The sequence below is a fragment of the Rhinolophus hipposideros genome (genome assembly GCF_964194185.1).
Source record: "Rhinolophus hipposideros genome assembly, chromosome: 4".
Lineage (NCBI taxonomy): Eukaryota > Metazoa > Chordata > Mammalia > Chiroptera > Rhinolophidae > Rhinolophus > Rhinolophus hipposideros.
This window is the reverse complement of record NC_138050.1, coordinates 7318794-7344710: the sequence shown is the minus strand read 5'-3', so window position 1 is coordinate 7344710 and position 25917 is coordinate 7318794. Positions and strand designations below refer to the sequence as shown.

Here is a 25917-nt window from a genome sequence, read left to right as displayed (position 1 = left end):
TAAATTAAAAAGAACTTAAGATTCAAAGAAGAAAAGAAAAACTGTTACATTTGATTTGAAAATACCAATGTGAAACCATTTTTTAACAATTTCCTTGCTATGTCCACTAGAACGGCCTCCAAACCATGACACCCCAGTAGCAATGAGCACACCTAGAGCCCGTATGGTGGTTTTTAAATACCATTCTTCAATAAAAGCAACCAAAACACTTTAGAGAAATGGCTGGTTGCAGCGTTGTGGAAAGGAAAGTACAATATGAATCGAGAATATCTTATGCCAAAAAGTTAGAAAGTGTTCAAAGAATAATGAAGCCATGACAAGGGAAAGAGGACCCAGCTTGAAATCCACTGGCCATGTAAGGGACAATTTGAGCATCAAAATCAATGATAATGGGTCATAATCTTAAAGTCCCTACTGCTATAAACAAATAAACAGAAGGGAGGGAAACCTCTTTGTTGCAGCAGAATGCCAACAAATACATATACTAGGATTGACAGTCCTAAAACTAGTGCACTTTCGTGGGGAGCACTATATTTACTCAGTATGAAAAGTATCTCTCCAAAATTAATTACAAAGTAAAGCACAGCAAGTTGACAGTGGAGAAACTTGGTGGAAAACCATAACCAAATAATCAAAGCTAACATCACCAATATTTGATTGAACAAGCAATACCATAATATGCCTCCTGAATAGGACATAGCACTTCTGTGATACTCCTGTTAAAAAATGTGTAACTTAAATCCAATCATGAAGAAATATCAGCCAAACCCAAATTGAGGAACAGTATACAAAATAATTGGCTAGTACTCCTCAAAAATATCAACTTCAATAAAGACAAAGAAAGGCCGAGGAACCATTATTAAACAATAAAAAATGACAAATACACCACATGATCATTTTAATTTTATTTTGGATATTATTGGGGCAGTTGACTAAATTTTAAAAATGGACTATGGATTAGAAATAGCACTGATTTTTTAAAATTATGCTGTGTTTATAAAAGAAAATATCTTTGTTCTTGGAAAATGCATGTTGAAGTATTCCAGAGTAAAGTGGCCCAATTCTCTGACTTATCCTCAGATGGTTCAGATGAAATCGTGTGTGAGTGTGTATACATACACACACACTGAACATTTGCCTAGCAAATTTAACAACATGTAAATAATCGGTGCACTTGAGTAAAGGATATTCAGGAGTTCCTTGTACTATTCTTGCAACTTTTCTGTAAATTCAAAATATATCAAGGAGTCATAATAGAAGCCAGTAAGGGGGACTCACTGGCTAAATCTAGAGTAGATTGAGCATTAAAAAGAATGACTATTGCTTCTCGGCCGTTTGGCTAAAATCAAGTGTAAAAAGAATGACTAATTATCAAGCCAACTGTAACTGATTATAAAACACTCAATAAATAAAAATCCACCGTGATATTCAAAAAAGGAAAGAGTAAAGGAATGATAAAGGAGGAAAAACTCATTCACAGCATTGGTGGAGAGTGTCAGGCTGAACCCCTATTCAAAAAACTGATTATGGGAGACTTTAGTATTTACTCTGCCTTTTTCTTCACCTACTGAGAGAAACTCTTCATAGAGGAATGCCTGCTGATAAACAAACATGGAAGGAATAACAGAATTAGAAAAACACTATTTTGCAAAACCCCAAGCAGTAATTCAAACCACGCTGATCACCAATGGGTGCACTGGGGAAGAGAATACGGCAAAGCACCCTTACCTCAGATTACCTGGTGACTGCAAAGGAAAACGTTTCACTTAAAATAGAAGAGACCTGGTGGCCTCCACTTTATTGGGTCATCAAACTCAGTATTACCAACAGTGGCACAACTACCACCATGCTTCACAGGACACGCTGCAGTATGAAATACATGACGTCGCTTATGAAGTACTCTTGTCAAAAAATGTTGAACCTCGCTCTAATCAAGCCTTAAGACCTAATTTCTGCTGTCTAGGAAACACAAGGGATAAAGAAGCAAATTAAGAGATACCACAAAGAAGTGGTCAGGCAAATCCAGAAAGGGTCATTATATGAGACAACCTGTCCTGTCTGTTCAAAACGTCAGTGTCATAGAGAAAAAAAAGAACCTGGGAGACTGTTCTAGATTTTAAGAGACTATACAAACATAACATCAACGTAAAGCATGAACCTTGATAGGACTGTTGTTCAAAAAAAAAAACAAAAAAAAAATCAGAGAAGACATTTTTAAAACAACTGGGGAACTGGAATATGGTCTAAACATTAGAAAATATTAGAAAATTACCAATACTTTTCTCAGGTGAGAAAATGGAATTGTTAGGTAGAAGCATGCCCTTATTTTTCAATGATCCATCAGGGTCTGCCTACTTAATCATTCCTTGAAATTCAATTCCTTCCTCAAGTATGTCTACAACTTTTAACCTAAAGGTTAAATTTTCATTAGAACCTAAATCGAGGAAGAGATAAGTATAATTCAGGACAAAGAAAAGACTCTCAGTCCCCAGGGGGAGAAGCGCTCCGACGTGTGGGCGTTTCCCCTCCGATTACCCCTGACACCGAGTGTCCCCACCACTGTGCTGCCCAGACCTTTCCCAGTGAGCGTTCCCCGCCCCTCCATTCACCCTGAAACAGCCCTCAAGTGTGACTGGGGATTTTCACCTGCAGTAAGGAGGGAACGTGTAGACAAGGCAGAGAGGTGCCAGGTTACTGAAACTTACTTTGCTGATACAGGGAATTCACACTTTATGATTATGAGTTCACTCCACAAAAACACAGGGCTCCCAGCAGACACTTAAAGAGTTGAAGAAGGGAACTAACATTTACCGAACTGGACACCTGACTCTCTTCTTTACGCCTCCCAATAACCCTTAAAGCAATATTTTTGGACAAGCAGCTGAGTATGACACACTCTGAACAAAGACTCTGAATCCAGATTTCAGGGACCTGAATCCCAGCTTTACCCATATAATTACCATGAGACATGAGGCAAATTCCTTCAGCTATTAATATTTGTGCTTCAATTTTCTTATCCATAAAAGAGAACAACAGCTCCAACCTCACAGAGTTGTTACAGAAACTAAGTCAATGGACTTAATAGTGTATAGAGCTTACAATGTCAGGCACATAGCTAAGTATTACCGATTGTGACATGTATTATTTTTGGCCTGTATTATAGACAGAAGGAACTCAAGAGTTTAAAGTAATTTGCCTACAGTTCTAACTAATAAATGGCAGTGGGGAAACCTGAACACAGGTCTGTGTCAAATGCAGAACTCCCACTCTTCACTTCTCCCTTCCTCCCCAAATGTCAAGTTTTCCTCAAATAACTGTAAAAGGGTAAGATATTCCCAGTGAGTTTCCTTCTTTAAGAATGAAATTCCGAGCCTCGCTTTTCTCCATGTAGCAACAGGAGCCCCTATAAATAAACTATTTGCCATAATGTTGCTGAATTACAATCAGTGCTAAACTACACCTTGTCCACTTGGCTAAGGAACGAATTTATGGGAAAATGAATAACGAGCTCCAATCAACTGGCTTAAAAAAAAATATTTGGAAATTAATCTGTTAGTTGATGTCTTCCTGCACAACCATTTTCTTCCAATGCTTGTTATTCCAGTTTGGTAGGTTTTCAGAAGGAAAGACAAATTAATAATAACGTAAACTAGCTCCCACATAACTTCAATCTAAATTACTATGTTGCAGGAGTTCATTTAGAATCTGCTCATCACTGTGAAGTATCACAATTTCAGATCAGTTCCCCTGCAGCACCTGTCACTACAAAGGGCTAGTTATCTTAAGTTCCCTTGTAACTCCCAAACATAAATCTGTAACACCACACTTTGGTTGTCAACAGGGAAAATGAGAAACAACAAAAATAAATGTCTTGGCCTCTAAGAGGTTACAGAATAGCAGATAGGAGGGGGAAAAAATCTGATTTGAGAGCCCTAGCATTAATAATTATTTCTATTACTCACAGGGCAGTTAAAAAGATATTTAATAATCCAAATTTTGTTTTAAAAATCAAGCTTGCATGTATTTTAAAGACCAGGATAACACACACATAATGTAATTGATTGCTGCATTATAAGTGACTTTTAGCTTCTTCTTTATACATTTCTGTCCATCACATTTATTCCTTTTATAATCAGTAAAACAACAAAATTTCTTAAGCATTCATGTACTAAGAAAAATTTTGCAGCTGTGAAAGGCTGGAGGATGGAAAGGAGGGGACAGAGCAGTTACAAGGGGCGGGGGTGGGAGGAAGAGCAATTAGTTAACTACATCCACTTCCAGAAAATGTCAGCCATTTGCAGACCAATGCAAAATTAAGCATAAATTCCACAACTGTGGAGCCCCAATGCTGGTCTATACGTGAGGTTAGAAGTATTTAAACTTGTTAGTTTAAAACATACCTAAACTAACCAATTGCTACTCCTCTTAAAAAAAATACAGTACCGGGGCCAGCCCGGTGGCTCAGGCGGTTAGAGCTCCCTGCTCCTAACTCCGAAGGCTGCCGGTTCGATTCCCACATGGGCCAGTGGGCTCTCAACCACAAGGTTGCCTGTTGGATTCCTCCACTCTCACAAGGGATGGTGGGCAGCGCCCCCTGCACCTAAAGATTGAACAGGGCACCTTGAGCTGAGCTGCCACTGAGCTCCCAGATGGCTCAGTTGGTTGGAGCGCGTGGAGCGCCTCCTCTCAACCACAAGGTTGCCAGTTCGACTCCCGCGAGAAATGGTGGGCTGCGCCCCCTGCAACAACAACGGCAACTGGACCTGGAGCTGAGCTGTGCCCTACACAACTAAGACTGAAAGGACAACAACTTCACTTGGGAAAAATCCTGGAAGTACACACTGTTCCTCAATAAAGTCCTGTTCCCCTTCCCCAATAAAATCTTTAAAAATATATTTTAAATAAAAAACAGCAACAACAACAACAAAAAATACAGTACCCACGAGTCACACAGACATATAGTAGGAAAGTATCACTGCATGTCCCCAAGAACAGACCGACCCTGCATCCATGCCTGCGAGGGGACAGGTGCTTCCCTTCCAAAAAAACCCCCAAAAGTACAGTAGTACCTTAAGTCCCTAGTAAAGACTGGGTCTTATACTAATTTTTGCTCCAAAAGACACATTAGAGCTGATGGTCGGGCTAGGTCTTATTTTCGGGGAAACACGGTAATTTAGACCCAGAGGGAACTGTGAACAGACACAGCCACAGCCAGCCATCTGCAAGCCAGGAATGCCTGAGGCTATCAGAGCTAGGAGAGGCCTGGGGCAGATCTTTCTCTAGCACCTTCCGAGGAGGCAGAACCCTACCAACACCTTGAATTAGGACTTCTGGCCTCCAGAACTGTAGGACAATAAATTTCCCTTGTTCGAAGCCATGCAGTTTGTAGTACTTCTTCCAGGTGCCTTAGGAAATGAATACACGAGCCTATAACCTCCATGCAGCTAAACACCCTCATCCACTGCTGTTTTCAAGAGCTACCTAGCAGTGAACAATTTTGTTTGTAGAATAAATATACAAAATAAATATACCCCTGAATAATGTGGGGGTTAGGGGCACTGAATGCTCCCCTCACACAGTCAACAATCCACTATATCTCCTGAGACCTCAAAAACTTAACCTACAGTCGTCGCTCAGCGTCTGCGGGGGATGGATTCCAGGACCCCCCTCGGACACCGACACCCATGGATGCTCACGTCCCCTACAAAACACAGACAGCAGACCGCTGGCCCTCCTCATCCGCAGATTCCCAACCACGAACTGGGAATACTGTTTTTGATCCGCAGTTGGCTGAATTTGCAGATGCAAAACCCAGGGATACGGAGTGTTGCCGGTGTATTTACTAAAAAAAATCTGCGTCTCAGTGGGACCACAAACCCCTGTCGTTCAAGGGTGACATGTACAGTGACACTCATCTGCGGGCACAACAGTATACAACTCAAGAAAGGAATGCAGGCTATTTCATTTTAGTTTGCTTCCAATTTTCTTAGGAATGTCTTCTATGAGAATGTTTGTAATATTTAACTATAGTAATATATTGTCAGTTGAAACAAATCTGAATTCATGTAATCATTCTAACAAAATTGATATATTATACTATAACTGCAGTATCAAAATAAAATAAATAAAATAAAATAAACAATACTTCCAACTGATGATATAGGCCTTTAACATAAACCAGAATTTAAGTATATGTCAAAAACAAAGAGACCCACAAAGAGACACATGATAATAAAAACGTTGAAAGTCAAAAACAAAGATAAAACCTTGAAAGTAACAGGAGAAAAGGGAAGAGTCACTTACTTACTGGAACGACAATAAGACAACTGACTTCTCAGCAGAGACAATGGCAGGGAGAGGCAGTGGGGTAACATTCAAAGTGCTCAAAGAAAAAACTGTCAACCAAGAATCCTAAATGTGTCAAAGTTTTCAAACTGTATGAAACACCTTCCCAGACCAAACCCCCTTCCCCTCCCCCGCAAAAAAAAAACACAATTTTTGCTAGCAGACACAGCTTTCAAGAAATACTAAAGCAGGTTGTTCAGGCTGCAAGCAAGTGACCTCAGACAGTAATTCAAGTCCACATGAACCAAAAAGAGGACCTTATTATTTCACTACAAAGAACACTATCAATACTTCTTTCCCCTCCTTTCTTAACTGATTTAAAAGGCAACTGTATAATATAATAGGGATGTATATATAAAGTATTGCTTTATATACAAATGTAACATACATGTAATATATTTACCAGTAACAGGACAAAAGAAGTGGGTGGGAGCAAAGCTGTAAGGGGCTTATTATAGAAAACAGATGGTCAAGTACTAATTATAATAATGTATTGCTGAGTTTATAACACTAACAGATGTAATATGTATAAAATGCCACAAAAAGGAGAAAAGGCTTATAGCATTCAAAACTCAAATTCACTTTTACAGTCTCCAATACAAATGAACAGTTGTTTAGCTAAAATGGATATATATGCATGTAAATATGTATAAAGTGATAGAATATAAATATCTTCTCGTTTCAAATAGTAACTAGTTCTATAAAATCTAGTAACAATAAACTAATCCAAAAATGGAAAGGGCAAGAGTGAATATCCCACTTCTATAACAGCAAACAGTGGTGCTACAATCTTTTCATTGGTACATGAGTTACAGGTCTTGTAAATGTTTGAGAATCCAATGTTCAACACATCCCCTTCTAGACCACCCTCGCAGATTTCATATGCCCACTTTTCTGATATTTTTCTCTAATATGTGAATTTAAGTCTCATCTCCCCAAGAAGACCGTATCTCTCTCAAGAAACTACTCATGTTCCCACCCATTCACTTAGCACAGCACTGGACATATTTACTGGTTCTTCGTTTTTCTCATCTTTAACACGTCTCTTCTTAATCTTTCCCACTCTCTTGATTTTCCTCTAGACTCATGAGCAAAATGTGAAAAATAAAGTCCCTAAATGTTCAGGTTTTCTGTTTCAATCTATTTCTCTTAAGTTTACTGAGATATCGAATCTAATCATGACAGTTGTTTAATAACCGCAAAACAAAAATCTTTTGAGATCTGGCAATCTTCAACTTAAGAGTTTATTCTAATATTATTATTATTTTAGTTTTTGTTTTTGCAGAAAATCTTTATTAGATTAAGAAAGTTGTCTCAAATTCCTAGTTTCTAAGAGGATTACTTATAAATCATATTTGGACATTGTAATTTTTTTTTCAATTATAGTTGACAAGGTTAGGGCCATTTTTATCTCAGCTTAATCCAGGAATTTCAAGTTTACCTGTAACCATCCACCCCCAGCTAGCACTTATATTTTCCTCAAAAACAACCCTACCTTTTAGTAGTCTTACCACTCATTCTTTGTTCTATTTTCAGGGTTCTCTCTCTTACACACACACACACACACACACACACACACACACACACACACTCATACGCATTCATACAGTCTATTAATTAGTACAATTAAACAATGCAACAAAAATTATATATTATGAAAGATCTAGTTGTTTCACTGTAAGGGGCCCCTTCTGAGCATGTGTTCCACTGTAAGAGGCCCTTTCTGAGCGTGTGGTCTGCTACACAGCCAAAAGTAGAAATATCTACAGGGAATTTTTTACTGGCCAGCTTCACACCATCTTACTAGCACCCTCTCCACTTCCCCTTTTCCAGCTCTCCTTTTTCTTCTTCCCAAGTCTCCTCCCACCTCTTTATTTTCAAGTTCCTCTCTATACCCCTCTCTAAAGTCTTGTCACTTTTGTGTGTGTGTGTGTTTTCAATTGTTTTTTTTATTAGTTTCAGGTGCACAAGACAAAATAATACTTAGACGTTTATCATTTATATCCCTCACACTGTGTGAACCCCCATCCCCCAATCCGCTACCCCTCTGACATCGCACACAGCCATTACATTTCCACTGTCTCTATTCCTAATGCTGTACTCTGCTTCTTGTAAGTATATACATACATACATACATATACATATATATGTAAAATTATAGTTGACATTCATTATTGTTCAGCTTCAGGTATACAGTGAAGTCTAATATTATTTTTAAGTGTAAAAACCTATCTCACATATTACAAGAATCTCCTTATTTTTCCAGTTTACATGAGAAAAATTCCCAAATACCTTTTCCCATCCTTTCTTCCTGAGGAGGCACACAGCATGTTCTAAAAGTCTTCTCTCTAAACCCCAAAGATTATCTTTTAATCAAACCCGACCATCATTTGAATTATTATAAATGTAAAAGGTTCTGTTCCTAAAGTCTACACACTGTGTGAGCAATGCCACACAGTACATAGGTTTCATCCACTGTATCCATTTTCGTGATCTCTCATGCTACAAGACTATTTACTAACTTATCAAAAGTTGTAAAAGTATTGCTAGCTAATTTTCCTTGATGCCCTGTTGTGTCTTTAAGTTTCTCCTGAGGAGACTGCTGGTGTGCTGTGCTAACAGCTCTTGAAGTAAAAAAAAAAAAGCATGTTTTGCTACTCCTACGCTTAAAAAAGACAATAACCATCTCTTAACATCCACTTAACACAAAGGGCATGTTTACCAATCCACTCAAACTTCTTTCCAATACTTCACCCAGCCCAAAATTCATTACAAGCCTATTAGGAACCAATTTTCTGCATTTAATAGAATGCTGGCTGATTTTTTGTTAAAAATGTCTACATACTGTGGTAGCAGACTACTACTAGCCTCTCACCCAAAAATGTCTACATCCTAATCCTGGGAACCTGAGAACCTGTTAGGTTCCACGACGGACAGGGGGTTAAGGTTGTTCAATGGCCCTTGAGCAGGGAGCTTGTCCTGGATTGTAGGGAGGGGCCCGGTGTAATCACAGGGTCTTTGTAAGTGAAAGAGGCAGGACAGGCAGTGTCAGAGGGATACACACGGATAAATTTTCAGGTGATTTTAAACACTACAAATAGAAATAAATGCACTGTAACAGCCGTAAACTTTGCAAGTTAAAGTCACTGCATCTGGCAACTTCATGTCGTTTTCCAAATCATATGCTTAAGCACTGGAAGTCGCTTTAATTGTAAGGGTAGTAAATGCGTAACTTCAAAGCGGAAAAGTAAAGCGCCCCTGTCTCGTGGAGCCTCAGCACACTCACCCCCACGCAAGTCTCACCCCAGTGCAGAGGCCCGCATGCTCAGGGCCCTTGTGCTTCTCCACTTGTACCTCCACAAAGCTATGTGCAGGTATAGAAAGTGAAACTTTGTGTTAAAGCTTAGCCTGACTGAATTTCTTATTTTGGAAGTACACTTATGAAAATATTCTGCATATTCCATCTATATAGCCTTAAATACGCTATAAAGACTAGATCTACATTCTAAAGGTTTTTTGGAGTATTTCTTTAAATAAAATAAAAAACTTATAGAAGCAGTTACACCCATTCTGCAACCCTAACTCCATGTTGGATCTAGGCAATGATTATCAACAGCTGCTCAAAATCATCAGGTGAAAAGCTTCAGGGGAACTGCAGCATCGACGACTCACTGACAACTGGGTACCAGCACCTTATGTCACAGAGACAAGGCCCGGTGTGTCCTCACGTGACCGGACAGGAAACACACATCACCTAGGGCACCTTTTCTTCCCCACCACCCACTGCCCACCGGTCTGGGGCTGCAAAAACAAAAGAAAACAAGGAACGCGGATCGAGCCTCTCCATTACCAGCGCACAAGTGCACAGGAGGGATATATGCTAACACCACGAAGGCCGGCAATCAGCAAACCCAGAAAACGGAAAAGCTAAGGGACAACCTGACTTCAACAAGACACGCACGGGGTACAAGACCCTAATTTCAAAGACAGAACGACCAAATGCAATGTATGAACCCAACTGTATAAAACCATTTGAGACAATTGGGCAACTCAACAACGATTAGATTGAGGGTATTAAGAAATTGGGGGTAGAGGGTGGTGCAGAATAAAGGATATTGTGCTTGTATGGCAGGCGGTGGGGGTTTTGGGGTGATGACAACACTACACTTACATCAGCAGCAGTACGGTCCAGTGGCAAAGTGCTAGATGGAATATAGCGAGATCTTAGACAGAATCCTAATCTCAAATCACTGACTACACAACTGTAGCTGGAAGCAATCTATTTATCCATTTGTCCATTTCCTAATCTGTGAAACAATACTACTGCTTGGTGGCCCATTTCATAGATTTTACAGCTGTTCAAAAAAATCAATAATAAAGTGGTCTGAAATGTAAATAATATTGGTGAGGTTTCTTTACATCAGGAATTGCCACAAAAATACGTTCTGCTCCCTGATTTTTGCTTGTACTACAGGGCTACAATAATAAAAACGGCTTGGTATTGGCGGAAAAACAGACACATAGACCAATGGAATAGAATTGAGAACCCAGAAATAAAACCACATAAATATGGACAGATAATTTTTGACAAAGAAGCTAAAAACATACAATGGAGGAAAGACAGCCTCTTCAATAAATGGTGCTGGCAGAATTGGATAGCTACATGCAAAAGAATGAAACTGGACTGCTATCTGTCACCATGTACCAAAACTAATTCAAAATGGATCAAAGACTTAAGCATAAGACCTGACACAATAAACTGCATTGAAGAAAACATAGGTACTAAACTTATGGACCTTGGGTTCAAAGAGCATTTTATGAATTTGACTCCAAAGGCAATGGAAGTAAAAACTAAAATAAACGAATGGGATTATATGAAACTGAAAAGCTTCTGCACAGCAAAAGAAACTATTGACAAAATAATGACGCAACCAACTGAATGGGAGAAGATTTTTGCAAACAGTGCCTCTGATAAGGGGCTAATATCCAAAATATACAAGGAACTCATGAAGCTCAACAACAATAAAAACAAACAACCCAATTGAAAAATGGGCAGAGGACCTGAAGAGACATTTCTCTAAAGAGGACTTACAAATGGCAAATAGACATATGAAAAAATGCTCAACATCACTAATCATCAGAGAAATGCAAATGAAAACCACAATGAGATATCACCTCACCCCAGTCAGAATGGCTTTCATCAACAAAACAAATAGTAACAAGTGTTGGAGAGGCTGTGGAGAAAAAGGAACCATCTTACACTGTTGGTGGGAATGCAGACTGGTGCAGCCGTTATGGAAGGCAGTGTGGAGGTTCCTCAAGAAATTACGAATAGAATTACCATACGACCCAGCAATCACTCTCCTGGGTATCTACCCAAGAAATCTGAAAGCATTCCTCTATAGAGACACGTGTACTCCAATGTTCATTGCAGCTTTGTTTACGGTGGCCAAGACATGGAAACAACCAAAATGTCCTTCAATAGATGAATGGATAAAGAAGTTGTGGTATATATACACAATGGAATACTATTCGGCGTTAAGGAAAGACGATATAGGAGCATTTGTGACAACATGGATGGATCTTGAGAATATAATGCTAAGTGAAATAAGTCAGACAGAAAAAGCAGAGAACCCTATGATTTCACTGATATGTGGTATATAAACCAAAAACAACAAAAGAACAAGACAAACAAATGAGAAAGAAAAACTCATAGACACAGACAATAATTTAGTGGTTACCAGAGGGTAAGGGGGTGGGGGGTGGGTGATGAGGGTAAAGGGGATCAAATATATGGTGATGGAAGGAGAACTGACTCTGGGTGGTGAACACACAATGGGATTTATAGACGATGTAATACAGAATTGTACACCTGAAATCTATGTAAATTTACTAACAATTGTCACCCCAATAAATTTAATAAAAAAAAATGCGTTCTGCATAACTTATTTTTACTACTGACCCACAGTAATCATGTTTTGTTGACTTTTTTCCAAGAAATTTTCTATGAAACCACTTCCTCTGATCCCTTGTCATTTGATAAGCTTCACACACAATAAGCTAAAAAACAGCAGGAGTGCCATAGTGAAATGGGCCTAAGATTTTACAGACTTTTTCTCTGTCACTACTATGGGAACAAAAGAAGTGCATTCTATTTCTGATTCTCTCACTTCCTTCACCTACTGGATCAAAAGCACTTCTTTTCATTAATTCATTTCAGTTCACAAATGAGATCGATAGGCTACAATGTGATTATGAACACATTCCTTTTTTCAAACTACCAGATCACCTTTACAGATGTTCGTCTAACCCAGTACAAACCACAGTCCATTTAACAAGTTTGAGGACAAGATTACTGAAACATTAAACTACTTAAGCAATTTTAACCACTAAACTCTTGTCTGTTAGCGGTTTCATCCACATTCTCATCTTCTCTCTAAGCCCTTCCCCCTTCCTCATTTCTCTCCAAATTCCTGTTCAGATCTCACCGCGCCCCCCTCACCACAGCTCCCGGCTCCCCACACCTCCTCCAGGGGGTCCAGGCTCCACTCCAACACCAGGGGCTTCCATTAAAGCATCACTCGCACTTCGCTATCAAGTGCTGCCACTAGTCAGTCACCTTGTGTCAGGCCTTCCCAACTACAGAGACGGTAAGTCCTTTGAGGACAAACACTGAAACAGTTTGCGTATCTTATGTCTAGTACATAACTCTACTAGCATCCCTTGATATTGATTGTAAAAATGGACCTGAATGGATTGTTCCAATGGTGTTATGGGATGAATTGTGGCCCCCAATGAAGACATTTGAAGTCCTAAACCCCAGAACCTCAGAATGTGACCTATGTGCAAAGTCTTTACAGAGGTAATCGCAGAGGTTAAAAGGCCACGGTGGGCCCTAAACCAATGTGACTGGTGCCTCTATAATAGGGGGAAAACTGGGCACGGAGACAGACATGCACAGAGGAAGACAGTGTGAACAGAGACGCACAGGAGCAGAGGATGGAGTGACATAGCTAAACGCCTAAGATGGCCAGCAAACCACCAGAAGCCAGGAGAAAGGCAGAGAACAGACTCTCCTCACAACCCTCCAAATGGACGAACTCGGCGGACTCCTTGATTTTGGACTTCCAGCTTCTCAAACTGTGAGACAATAAACTTCTGTTATTTTAAACCACAGTTTTCGGTGCTTTGTTTTGGCAGCCCTAGAAAACTAACAGAATTGATGTTTGAGAAAATGAAAACGTGCAAACAGTATTACATAACCAAACCTTTCTAATACGACAGGACATTGTAGATAATGGATTATTAAAAAGAGCATAGTTTTGACCGAGAATAAAGAAACGTAAGTACAAAGGAAAATGTCCATTACACATTAGGCGAAAAGAGTAAGTTGCAAATAAATCTCCAGATTTATTTGGCGGGAGGGAAATGACACAAAAACACATGTTTGTATATGCACAGAAGATGGCTAATCACACAAATGCACACACAAACTCTTACATGCAAGTCATTCTTGAAAATTCTTTGTAGGAGGATTCTTTTTTTTTAACTTCACACAATTTTGTACTTTTTAAAGTAATAAATGTTTTTTTTTAACTTTTTTACAATGTAGAAAAGAAACTACTGTTTCTAAAAGGTCATATTGTTCTTTAACAATGCAGTTAAACTTGAGTGATTCAATTCACTTTTAAATTTCTCATCTTGATAGATCAAAACAATTCATTAATAATTGGACTACGAAGGCATATCTACCACTCCATTTCTAACAGTGCCATGTCGTTATATTTCAGAGGCAGTATTAAACATAGATTGTTTGCAAAAATGACAGAAGGAAAAGAAGATAACATTTACTACTGACTGTTTCATGTCTACCAGGCATCTACGTCTGGAGGTTTTACAAATGTTCTATCATCAAATTCCACTTCTCCACTGGGCCACACCTAGTCAGTCCAGCCTCCTCCCTGTTACAGGACCAAGTAACATACTACAGAGTACCTTGTTAACGTGCATGTCAACCAAAATTATACTCGAATATCCTAACTCTTTTTAAGAATCCACTTCAGATTTAGCACCTATAAATTTACCTAAATCCAAACCCTTCTCCACCTTTGAGATTTCAATTTGTGAAATACCTACCAGCAACAGCACCACAAAGCAGCCACTCAATAAACATGAGATCTCTATATAAGTTCCTTGGGAAAGGTGAAAAGTTACAGAAGTCATATTCAACTGTGCAAAGTCTGCTAAGACGGCCCGAGTCATCATTAACAGACAGAGCAAGAACATGACAAGAAAGCCAGGCTCTTAGCCCTGAAATGGTATAACCTACCACCCAGTTAGTTCCAGGAGTGGTGGGGAATTCAAGCAACTAACATCAGGGGTGAAAAAGTACAACACAAGAAGGCTTTAAGGACACAAGGAAGTGAACAGCACTCACTCAGACGGCACAGCCACGCGGAGCTTGGAAGGAGCGGAACCTGAGCAAAGGCAACTAGCAGTCTTCAAAGAACCAAAGCGATAAACTACAGCCAACAAAAAAGGTGACAGATCACACTCGTGTCATTTTAGTTAAAAAGAGCAATCCATGATGCCTTCAAATAAGAAGACAATGGTGCAAACAGGCAAGCATGGTTATCGGCTAAGGCTTGATTTTTATAGGAAAAAAAAACAATCAGAAGTTGAAAGTTACTTCCTCTCAGCTTTCTATTTACAAAGCGGATTGTCAAAGTCAAGTCACCTGCCTGAAGCAGGCACGGGAACACGTCAAGTCTTTGTTAAGCTGGGTTCACTAGGAGGCGGATGTAAACCTCCTCAAATTAAAAATATGCACAAATTAAACAAGTTGCCAAAGAAACTAATAAAAAAAAATGAACTGTCTTTTTAAAGAAACATGCAAATAATGACAACAAAAGTAATTAACAAATCTGCCAGGCAGAATCAAAGCACAGTATATTTTGGGGTTTCTTTTAGATCAATTATATCTAGTTCTGAGGCTCTGACATTTCAAAATTGTTCCAACTTTCGTTCACTTTTAATAACTCTGATTACTATCAGTCTGAGGAAACCATCAGTGTTACACCCTTAAGTCCATCAAATAATGAATGATGAAAACACTTGATTTCCGTTCCTCATCTATTCCTAGATGAACCAAAGCTCCCTCATTCAAAGTCTGAAACATTCTAAACATTATATCCTGTTTTGTAGAAAGAACACCCTTCCTCTGTTATTTCAAAACACATCTTTCTCACACAATCTTCAAAGGACCAATTGCTACCCCCAAGGTACCACCTTAATCATCCAGTATATGAGTATCTTTATAAAGCAAATTAAACACCAGGGAAATTTTTCTGACATCAGGGAAAAAAAATAGAACAAAATTCTAGAGAGAAAAAATTTCTTCAAAGATATAATGGCTAGATTTTTTTAGACACAAATAATCACAAAGCAGAATAAATGTTTTTGTCTGCAGGATTTCACATTATAAACATATTTTGCATTCCAAAGAACAGATGCCTTTTATTTATTCTCTCCTTGCCCCTAGGACTGACTCAATGCGAACTTGTGGCCAGATGAACTCTTTCTATGATCCTATTTTGAAAGATTACAAAGGTTCTCTTTTCAGTGATCCCTGGAAAACCAGATAGACCAATATTGTAGAAAAGAACACAATTTACTCACTACAATTTTAGACCGTTAAAAAAATATTACTGAAAGGGAATTACAGGGAGTTTGCTGACATCAGAAGTCAACTGCTGCCTCATCGCCAAATAATTTGGCCAAGAATTGTATGTCAGTAAGAGAACCAAACCCACAGATACATTAGAAAAAAAAAAAGTTCTATGAACCATAAATTCCTAACACATTAGAGTAAGCCAAAACTTGGCTTCGTCAATTTCCTGAGCATCATTAAAGATCAGGATCTTTAAAATACCCATTTTCAAACTTTGAAATGATTCCACTCTGTCAAAGGTTACTTGTGAACCCTGTTGTAGCCCCTATGGTCTGGGGTCCGGGGTGTCGCAAGGCGCCGTCTGTCCTTCCCAACGAGGACAGGAGTCCTACCAACAGTGACCATGTAAGAATGATTACAATTTATATTTACAGTACAAAGGACGTCACATGTATCCTCTCATTTCATCTAATGGGGAATTATTCCATTTCACAGTAGAAATCAGGGACATGGCCTATCGAAGAATAAATAATTCAGTAAGTAAAGTGGGACTCAAGGCCACACACACAGAGAAAGCTTAGAAGTTACAGACAAAACATCCAAAATTCTTGTTTAAAAACAAAGGGAAAACAATTTTGTCTCAACCAAAAAATCTGCTACATATTGGCTTGTAGATTCGGTCATGGATTGGAGAGCCAGGCAATCTGGACCTCATCCCTAGTGCATGTGGGGTGACTTGGAGTTTGTTTTTCCCATCTGTGGAAGTGGGGCTAACATCACCCGAGTTCTCCTAGCTCTAAATGGATCTTCAAGATAACAGAAATGAGAAAAAGAGTATGAGACTAACAAAACAGGACTGCATGAGTTTGAAACACCTCAAAAATCTCTATGTGTACAGTACTGTTCGTTTTCTTAGGTGTGAAAACAGTATTGTGCTGTTACATACAGTGTCGTTTTTGGCAGGTGTCTCATGAAGGAATATTTTTTTAATGCAATCTGATAGTTCCACAAATACAACACAGATAAATTTGATCCATTTAGATTTATTATAATTAATGAAAGAGTTTATTTCTTCCATTTTATTTTGGTTTTCTATTTATCATTCTTTTTTTACTCTTGTTTCTCCTATTTTCCTGCCCTCAGAGTTTGAATGATAACATTTAAGTTCTGCGGGTTTGCAAGCAAGGAAATTCATTTCTTGTGTGGTTGTGTACTTATCCTCAGTTTTTTAACATGCATGTATAACTTTAAATTTTCTCTATTGGGGTTTCTTGGGAACAAGACCTTTAACAGGTTTCAAATACTCAATGAATAGTCCTCCATCCCACCCCATCTCGTTATTGTCATCATTTTAGCTTTAAAAACCAAATACAAGTAACTTTGACAATCAATATAATGAAATTTACCAACATATTTTTATCAAGTCCATTATTTCTTTACCCCACAACTTTCCTCTGAACTTAAATTTCCTACAGCTAAATACATATTTTATTGATATTTTTATGACAGTTAATAGTTGGTAAATTTTCTTGGTATTTCTTGATCTGGCCCCTTCTTCCTCTCCAGCCTTATTTCTCCCAAGCCCCCTTCCATGCCAAACCTACAGAACCTAAAAGTAGCACCTTCTCCCATGACTCTACAACTTTGCTCACATCTGGAATTCCACCTCTGCCGATCCATAAAATAGACGACAAAGTTTAAATCTTATCTATGAAGTTTCTTCCCTGGAAGCCCTCTTCGCTCTCCCAGAGAGAAATAACCACTTTCTATTCCACATACACTTATTACGTACACTAATAGGAAAAGCATCTCATCATACTCACTTGTTTTATATGTCTATCCTTTCCCCACCTTTTTCTCATCATGGCACACACAGAACATACTATGTGTAGAGCCCATAAAAATTTACAGATAAGATTCTTTTCACCTAGATGTGACCGGTCAAGGGTGTCTGGTCAATCCAGACAGCTCCTGGCTGCCCAGGGGCCAAAAGGCTGCATTCTCAGCACAACTGTAAACCACGCGGGACACACTAAATAGCAAGCTCTGTAAGACCAGAGCTGATCATAGTCGCCTCTGTATTCTCAGAACCCACACACACCCTAATATAAAGCAGAGCTCCATTAACACTTCCTGAAAGTACTTAACTGAAGAAAAGGCATTCTTTACTGTCCCTGTCCCCCCACCCCCAAAAGCATCAATATTAGCTTAAGAAAAAAATCCTCCCCTCCTCCAACAAAAAACACTTATTCACTATCAGGCAGAAGGTTCGTTAGGTCACTAAAACAAAAAGCACAAACAGTAAAATCAAAGGCTACAATACAATACTCAGGCAGACTAAAACACTATAACTTAAACCACTATTCACAGGTAGGAAACGCATGGATGGTTCCTGCACCTATGAAACATTTCAGTAAGAACATCTGTCAGTTATCACTGAAATAAACATAACTTCTCGTTTTAAGCGGGAAATAAATTTTTATCACCATGCAGCTTTAGACGTGCATTACTACAGATGGAGATCCCAAGCAAGCTTATACATCACTCTGTAGACATTACACAATTTTTAGAAAAAGCTAATGGTCTTTCTTACAGAGAAGCAACAGAAAAGCATAAGCCAGTGAACACATAGGATTATGAAGTGGTACAGAACCTCACTCAATCACGGTCTACATTAAATATCTTGTACTTCACACTATCACAGAACTCTTCATTGAGTACTTCTGTGAAAGCAGTCAAAGACTTAATAGTTTTCTTTCCAAAATAAATGTATACAAATTGTCTCTCATCTCCTTCTAATACAAATTTTGTGCATAAGATTTCAAATGATCAAGATTATATATAGGTATTTTCAACAATACTGGGTCCAACTGCGTTTTCAACTCAGCAATCCATAACTCTTCATAATATCTAGCATTTACCCTTTTCTTCCAACACCTTGAAGTACTTCAGATGGGGAGAGAACAGGTTTTAGACATGATGTCTCAAGCAGGTTGGGGAACCGCACTGCAGGCCAACAAGAGTAACAGGACAGAGGCAAAAGGGAATGAAGTGCAATAATAGGGCCCCAGTAAACAATAGGAAATCCTGAGAGGAAATAAGCTTAAAGCTGACTTTAACACACACACCTCCCACCGTCACCATATATTTGATCCCCTTACCCTCATCACCCACCCTCCACCCCCTTACTCTGGGTGAACACACAATGGGATTTACAGATGATGTAATACAGAATTGTACACCTGAAATCTATGTAAATTTACTAACAATTGTCACCCCAATAAATTTAATTAAAAAAATAAAATAAAATAAAGAAGAAAGGTCAAAAGCAGCAAAAAAAAAAAAAAAAACACACACACACACACCTCATCCTAACGACAAAAAGTTGTCATGCGGTTTCTTTGCTTAGTATAAAAAAATACGGTAAGATTTTCTTCTAAAAGTAGCACTCCCAAGTTATCTAAACTTGTAAAACATGTTTGAGAATGTCACAAATTAGACCAGTTTTATTTCTAGACAAAAGGAATGACATCTCTTCCTACAAACTATTCAAAACAGAGAGAGAAGACAATCTACATTCTTAGTTGGTAATATAATCTAATTCACTTAACTTCAAAATCAATGTGTGTTTTCTGAGGCATATACTAATAAAACCAATGTTTCTTATGATGAAAACGAACTGAAATAACTGCATTTCATAAAACAAATTTCAGTTTTGTTATAGTGTTTATTGAGCTAACATTAATTAGTACAGGTGAGTCCTTCTTACACAGGTAGCAAATCACTTCAGAAGGGTACTAATAACCATAACAGCCCGTTACAGAGTGATTCCCACGGGCCAGGCAGGGATCACTCTAGTAGAACCCTACGAACGAGATATTATTTTATCCCCATTTTACAGATAAGAAATCGTGGCACAGAGAAGTTGTCCAAGGGCATACTCACAGTTAGAGGAATGTGGCACGTCAAACAAGGGAACCAATTCAAATCTTTTTTAAATGGCATTGGAAAAGCAAAGAAAAAAATGTCAACAATAAGTCAACAGCTATGTGAATTAGCTTATTAATGAATAAAATGGTGATATCACTAATCTTCACTAAATACTTTTAAAGGAAAAAACATATATTCACTTTGGACTGTAACTTTCCATAAATTCAGTAACACTAAAAAGAAAAACTGGGAAATTGACCATGATTCATATTTAACTATGTCTAACTCCGTGCTCTTCATATTATCTAAAACATGATTAGCGCTCCCAAAATGATATCAATAATCATTTATAAACTCTCAGATCAGAGAGTATTGAGTTTTAGATCTAGAATGAAACACATAAGAAATAATTATCCAATCCCTTTATTTTTTTACATATGAGAAAAATCAACTCAGAAAGTTTTATGAGACTTCCTCATAAAGATCAAAATGTCAAAATCTGCACCAGAATTTACTTTCTGATCCAACTGTCCTTGTTAGTGTATCATGCTGGAGGATACATAACAAAATACTATATAAAATTTCTGAAATTGAGCTACTGAAAGAGAAACCAAAACAAGATTATTTAAATCTGAAAAATGAAGGTTTCTGGAAAGGAATTAATGCTAAATAAACAAATGCTTAAATAATCTGAGATAGTAAAAGTTTCAGGAGAGCCACGATAAATATGACTTTTATGGAAGAAGGAACTTGTAAGTGACAAAAAGGGGGTGGACGCAATGCTTGGGGGGCGTGGTCAAAAGCTTAGAATCAAACAAGACAAGAAGACGTGATAAGTCTGGCTGACACTGGCCGCATCGCATGGTGGTTCATGGTAGGGTAGATAATTAACCTATTTTGAGATCTATTATAAAACGATTAGCCAGAGGTAGGAGAAAACCACCAGAAGGTAAGCAAAGCCATATGATATAAAATAAGACCAGCGTATTTATACACATTGTAGCACATTAAGTGAATATGGTATTTAAAGCTAAGCTTTTTAAGCATATTTAAGTTTCAAATCCCAATGATCTTCCCTTTATTTGCAATAACTAATAAGTGCCTACGATTAGAATAAACCCATCGTCCCTTATAACTATTTAACTTTATCTTCTAATAATCATTATAACCTGTCAAGGACTCAGTAGCTTATCACTGTGCCTTACTGGGTTAAAGTCTTGCTATTATCATCATTTTAAAGCATTCAACTCTCCATGCTTCTCTGAAATTGTACAAATTTTAAACCTAACAAAACAATCCATCATTCATGGGGCATATTAAATGTAAAATTTTATCTAGGGGATAAGCTCAATTACGTTTGTGTTAAAAAGACAAAATATGCTTTGGGAGGTCAAAATATATTTCTTTTTTTGCTTTCTTAAGAGGTTCCAAATTCGGTTTTATACAGTATTTTCCAAATTTTCTATAATAAGAACGTGTAATTTTTAATGTCCAAAACGTATTCTAACCAAATTCAAAAGATCAGCAGGCTTAAATAAAACTTTATAACACTTATGCTAAACGTTCTCTACTAAGCCTCCTCAAATACATGCTACACATTCCTTGTCAGCATTTAACCAACATTTATCCCTGATAGAAGACTCCTCATTTTTGAAGTTTTCATCCCTCTTAAATTAACACTCTCAGTAAAAACAGCAAAAATTAATAAAACAATGGCAACTCACATTGAATGTGCCTATCATAGACACTATTTGACTAATAAAATATCAGTAAGAATCAATTACATATTTTACTTATACAAAAATTTCATCCCCCCTATTTCTTGAGATAGAACCAGGAATTTTATTCCTTAATACAATATTCTGACTCCATGAAGAGGAGACTATCAAACCACCCCCCTCAACAAGGCAAGGGCTTTGAGGTGTTTGCTCCCTTCCTTACCTTTCTTTCTGGAGTGCTTTGACAGACCCACATCTAACTGGTAGTGAGTGATGCCAGTGAAAAAGACGACCAACAGCCAGCTTCACCTGTGACTTTCCTGCCATAAGTGGATGAAAGTTTACCAGGCGCAGGGTGCTGTGCTAGGTACAGGCTTGTTCCGGCTAACCTGTCAGACCCCCTGGCAGCTAACTTGTGGCCTTGGCCACACTGACACCTTGCTCTACCTCACCCTGTGACTGGGGATGGGCAAGTAGCAGCCAGGCCAGTGCCACCTGTCCCTGCAACAACCTCCCCTCTGTCCTATCCCTTCCGCAAGCCACACAGTAAGAGAGTGTAATTATCACAGTGGGAGCTAGCTGACAATTATGGTGCCCTCCTGTCGGAGTACCGGCCTCCATGCAACAGCCATGACCCGTGTCACTGTCCGGTCCCAGACCACCAAAAACTACTCCATAACTTCCACCTCAGTTTCAAAACATAGGCCTCTCTATACGAGTATGGTTTCAGCCCCTTTTCCCATTATTTCACAATTATTAAGCATAATATTAAACATTAGGTAACTACTCTGTGCCAGGCCCTGAAGTCCGAAGCTACTTCAGAGGCAGAACAAACACTGTGCAATACTGACAAATGTATTTTTTCACGGACAAATAAGAGGCATTTCTAGAGATACCTTTGCAAATGTATTCATTGCAATCTAAACAATCACTCATTTGGGTCAGGCTAATTTAGGAAAAACAAACTTTGCTAACATTCACTTGTAGCAGAACAAAAGTGATCCAGAATAACACATATCTGAAGATTTGCTGTGAACAGGAGAAGTTACCCAACCCTGGTATCGCCACTTTGCCCAGGTACCTTACGTTGCCTAATGAAAACTTTGTAAACTGCATTATTTACAGAATAAAATCTCAATTCATCATAAATGTTTTCACAGCTACTGATTCTGAGAACTGTCTTTCCTTTCAGGTGCAGCCCCTCCACCACTCCACACACATCCCAAGCTCATCCTCGCTTAACCAAACTCACTTCCCCCAGATACTGGTAGGAAATGAGGGACTCCGGGAAACTGTTTCATTGTATGCAGAAGTTAGTGCTCCACCAAAGGGCAGAAATAAGTGGTAGTCCTTCCCCTTGAGGCTTTCACAATCCAAAAGGCGAATGAGAGAAAAATTTACAACATAGTACATACGAGGCTATTGAGATTACAAAAAGCAGTGAAATTACAGAAGGAGGACAGAGGACAGGGATTGCCAGGGGAAGGATTATTCAAGTAAAGTCAACTGCTCGACAGACAGGTATGAACTCACTGACAGAGGGTGAAGGGGAAGTGTTCAAAGCCTAGCAAAATAGCGTCTACAAAGGAAGAGAGCCAAATATCTTGGCTTTTCTTAATTGTCAATTTTGTAATTCTCAGGAGGTGGGTTACAGTTTTCTTCAAAGAATAACATGGCAGATTACTTTCAGATATTTGCATTACTTTAGAAACACATCAGAATGTATACAAATATAAATATAGATGCAATTTTAACACTACTTTTGGAACAATCTCATTTGGCCAGGCACTGGTTGGTGTTTCTGTATTCGCCAACCATCCACACCCACCACATGCAACGCCCCAGAGCGGAAGCCCTACCAAGAGCTTTGGAGTCGGACATTGAGATCAGAATCCCACTTACTCATGTTTGACTTGACAAATCTCTGTGCCTCGTTTTCCTAACCTGATTGTAGCATGGATTATTACTCTGTTCGTTTGAATACTGTCCGCCTCAACTAGAACGTAAACACCACGAAAGCAGGGGCTGTCGCGATCAGAGCTGCCTCCCCAGCACTCAGCACTTAGCAGGTGCCATATGCGCACCCGATACACTGTGTGAATGAATGGTTAGTAAAGAGTAGTAACACATCATGCCACAAGTACTAGACTTTGACAAGGAACTATGACCTGACAATCCGTGTAGCTCAGCAATCTGGCAAGATTATCACTTTCGAAGACTTAATTATCACATTCCTTTTGAAATAGGCTAAGATAATAACCGGCGTATCTAAAAATAATTAATCCAAATGAGCCTCAGAAATCCTTTCACTACAGTTCCTTTAATATCAGTGCTTCCTAACATAGAAATTGTAAGGGGGGGAAAAATCTATTTCAGAAAACGCATTCTCCAATGATTCATTCACTGTGATTTCTAAAATCCTGCAGATTTTAATCCCACCTGATTTCGGCCATTTTTCACACTGCTCATCAACGTCTAGAAGCAGCGCAGAATCTGCTTCTGGAGTACCTTTTGGATCTGACTCACGACTCCTTCAAAAAAGATCCATAAAAATGCCTCACCCTTAAATGGAAGATGGTTTGGGGACCTCCTATAGACAGAAGGGAAGATTTCAGAAGTCTTCGGTAACGTGATCACGAGGCCTACGTTGCGAAGAACAACTTTTCCTGCGAGGGCTCCTAATTATGGTCCCTAGATGTAGACTCCTAGAACTAAGGAAACGAATTTGCCCCATCGTGTGGAAAATTGTGGTTCTGCCTAAGCACAAAAACAGCAACATTTACACGCACCCACGTTTTGCTTCATTCGGGACTTTTCCACAGGCATGAGCACTCTGCCGTCGGAGTCTATTTAAAACCTCCGATAAAACCCATACAATAACGCTCGCGGTCGGTCCCTGCACACAACTACTTCCAGCCACACACAGATGTGCCTGGTGTATCAAGTAAACAAATGACCGAAAAGCTTCAGCTGTTTCCAATACTAACGTGGATTCCCAAAGGCAAGACTGCCACCTGGACACACGGTGGGAAAAGGGAGAGCTCGCTGCTCTCAGGGCAGCAATGGGGAAATTTTCCACAGCACTTGTTTAAAGTTTCCACCTTCACACACACCCCCTTCCCCAGAGCACCGGGTGGGGGACTCGGCCTCGCCCGCGCCGCGGGAAGGAAATCTGCACTTGACTTCCGTCCTCTCTCCCGCAGGAACGAGACCCTGCCTTCCTGCCGGCGGACCCCCACCCGCGCCCGGGGCCACCTCCCGCTCGGGCACCGCCGGACGGAAACGGCGCGCGCCGCCCCGCGTCCTTCCCCCTCCGACCCCAGCCGGGACCGCGCTCCGGCTCGCGCGCCCGCAGCCCGGGAGCTGCCCGCCGCTCGGCCCCGGCGCCGCGGGAAGACTTCAGCAGTTGAGCGCCGGGGCGCCGGAGACCAGCGCCCGCCTCCCGCCGCGTCCAGCACCGGGGTCCCCTCGCTGGTCGCCCTCGAGCCGCCCAGGCTGGCCCGCCGCCTCCCCCTCCCGGGGGCCGCTAATGCCCGCGCCCGCTGCCCGCCGGAGCCCAACCGCCCCCGCCCGCCTCCGCCGCACGACCCGGCTCCGCGGACCTCCGGGACCACCGGGGTGAGTGGCGGGATCCCGGGTCGCCCCGGCTGCCCTCCCGCCGCACCTACCATGGTACAGATGGAGGCGAATTTGGAGACTGTCATTAGGATTTCCATCCGCCCAGCGCCATCTTCCACCCAATCACAGCGGCGGCGGCGGCAGCGGGCGGGGGAGGAAGGGAGCCCGGCCGCCCGCTCACACTACGGCCCGCGGGCGGACCCCGAGCCGCCGCGGACCCACGTACGGAGCCTGCTCTGCCGCCGCTGCCGTCGTCGCCGCGGGCGCTCCGGCACTCCCCGCCTCGGGCCCCAGCCCCCGCCTGCCGGCCGCCCGCCCCGGCTCCTCCCCGGCGCAGGGCGCAGCCGCTCCTCCGGGCCCGCGCCTGCCAGCGAAGCCACCCGCCGCACACCCCGCCCAGCGCGCTGAGCAGCGGGCTCCGCCGAGGCCCTAATGCCCGGTCTGCCCCGCAGCGGCGCTGCCCAGCGGCGCGCCCCGCCCACCCGCCGCGCCCCGGGACCGCCCACGCGGAGCCCCGCCCACTCTGCGCGCCAGGACCGCCCTGCGCGCGGCCCCGCCCACTCCCCGCGCCCCACTCTCCCGCCGGAGGTGCGCCTGCGGGGGAACTCTGGCGCCGGCCCCGCCCGGCTCTCGGCC

At 40.6% G+C, this 25917-nt stretch overlaps 1 protein-coding gene across 2 annotated transcripts in view; it reads right to left on the bottom strand.

Annotated features, from left to right (window-relative positions):
* Positions 1 to 25668, bottom strand: part of USP12 (ubiquitin specific peptidase 12) — an 80955-nt gene extending 55287 nt beyond the window's left edge. Inside the window, exon 1 of one of the 2 annotated variants that reach the window (XM_081046809.1) lies at positions 25332 to 25668. In XM_081046809.1, coding sequence (XP_080902935.1) covers positions 25332 to 25379 — 48 coding nt within the window. In that variant the 5' untranslated portion in view covers positions 25380 to 25668. The remainder of the gene's footprint in view (positions 1 to 25331) is intronic. The other variant, XM_081046810.1, reaches the window with a different exon arrangement.
* Between the last annotated feature and the right edge of the window lie 249 nt (positions 25669 to 25917).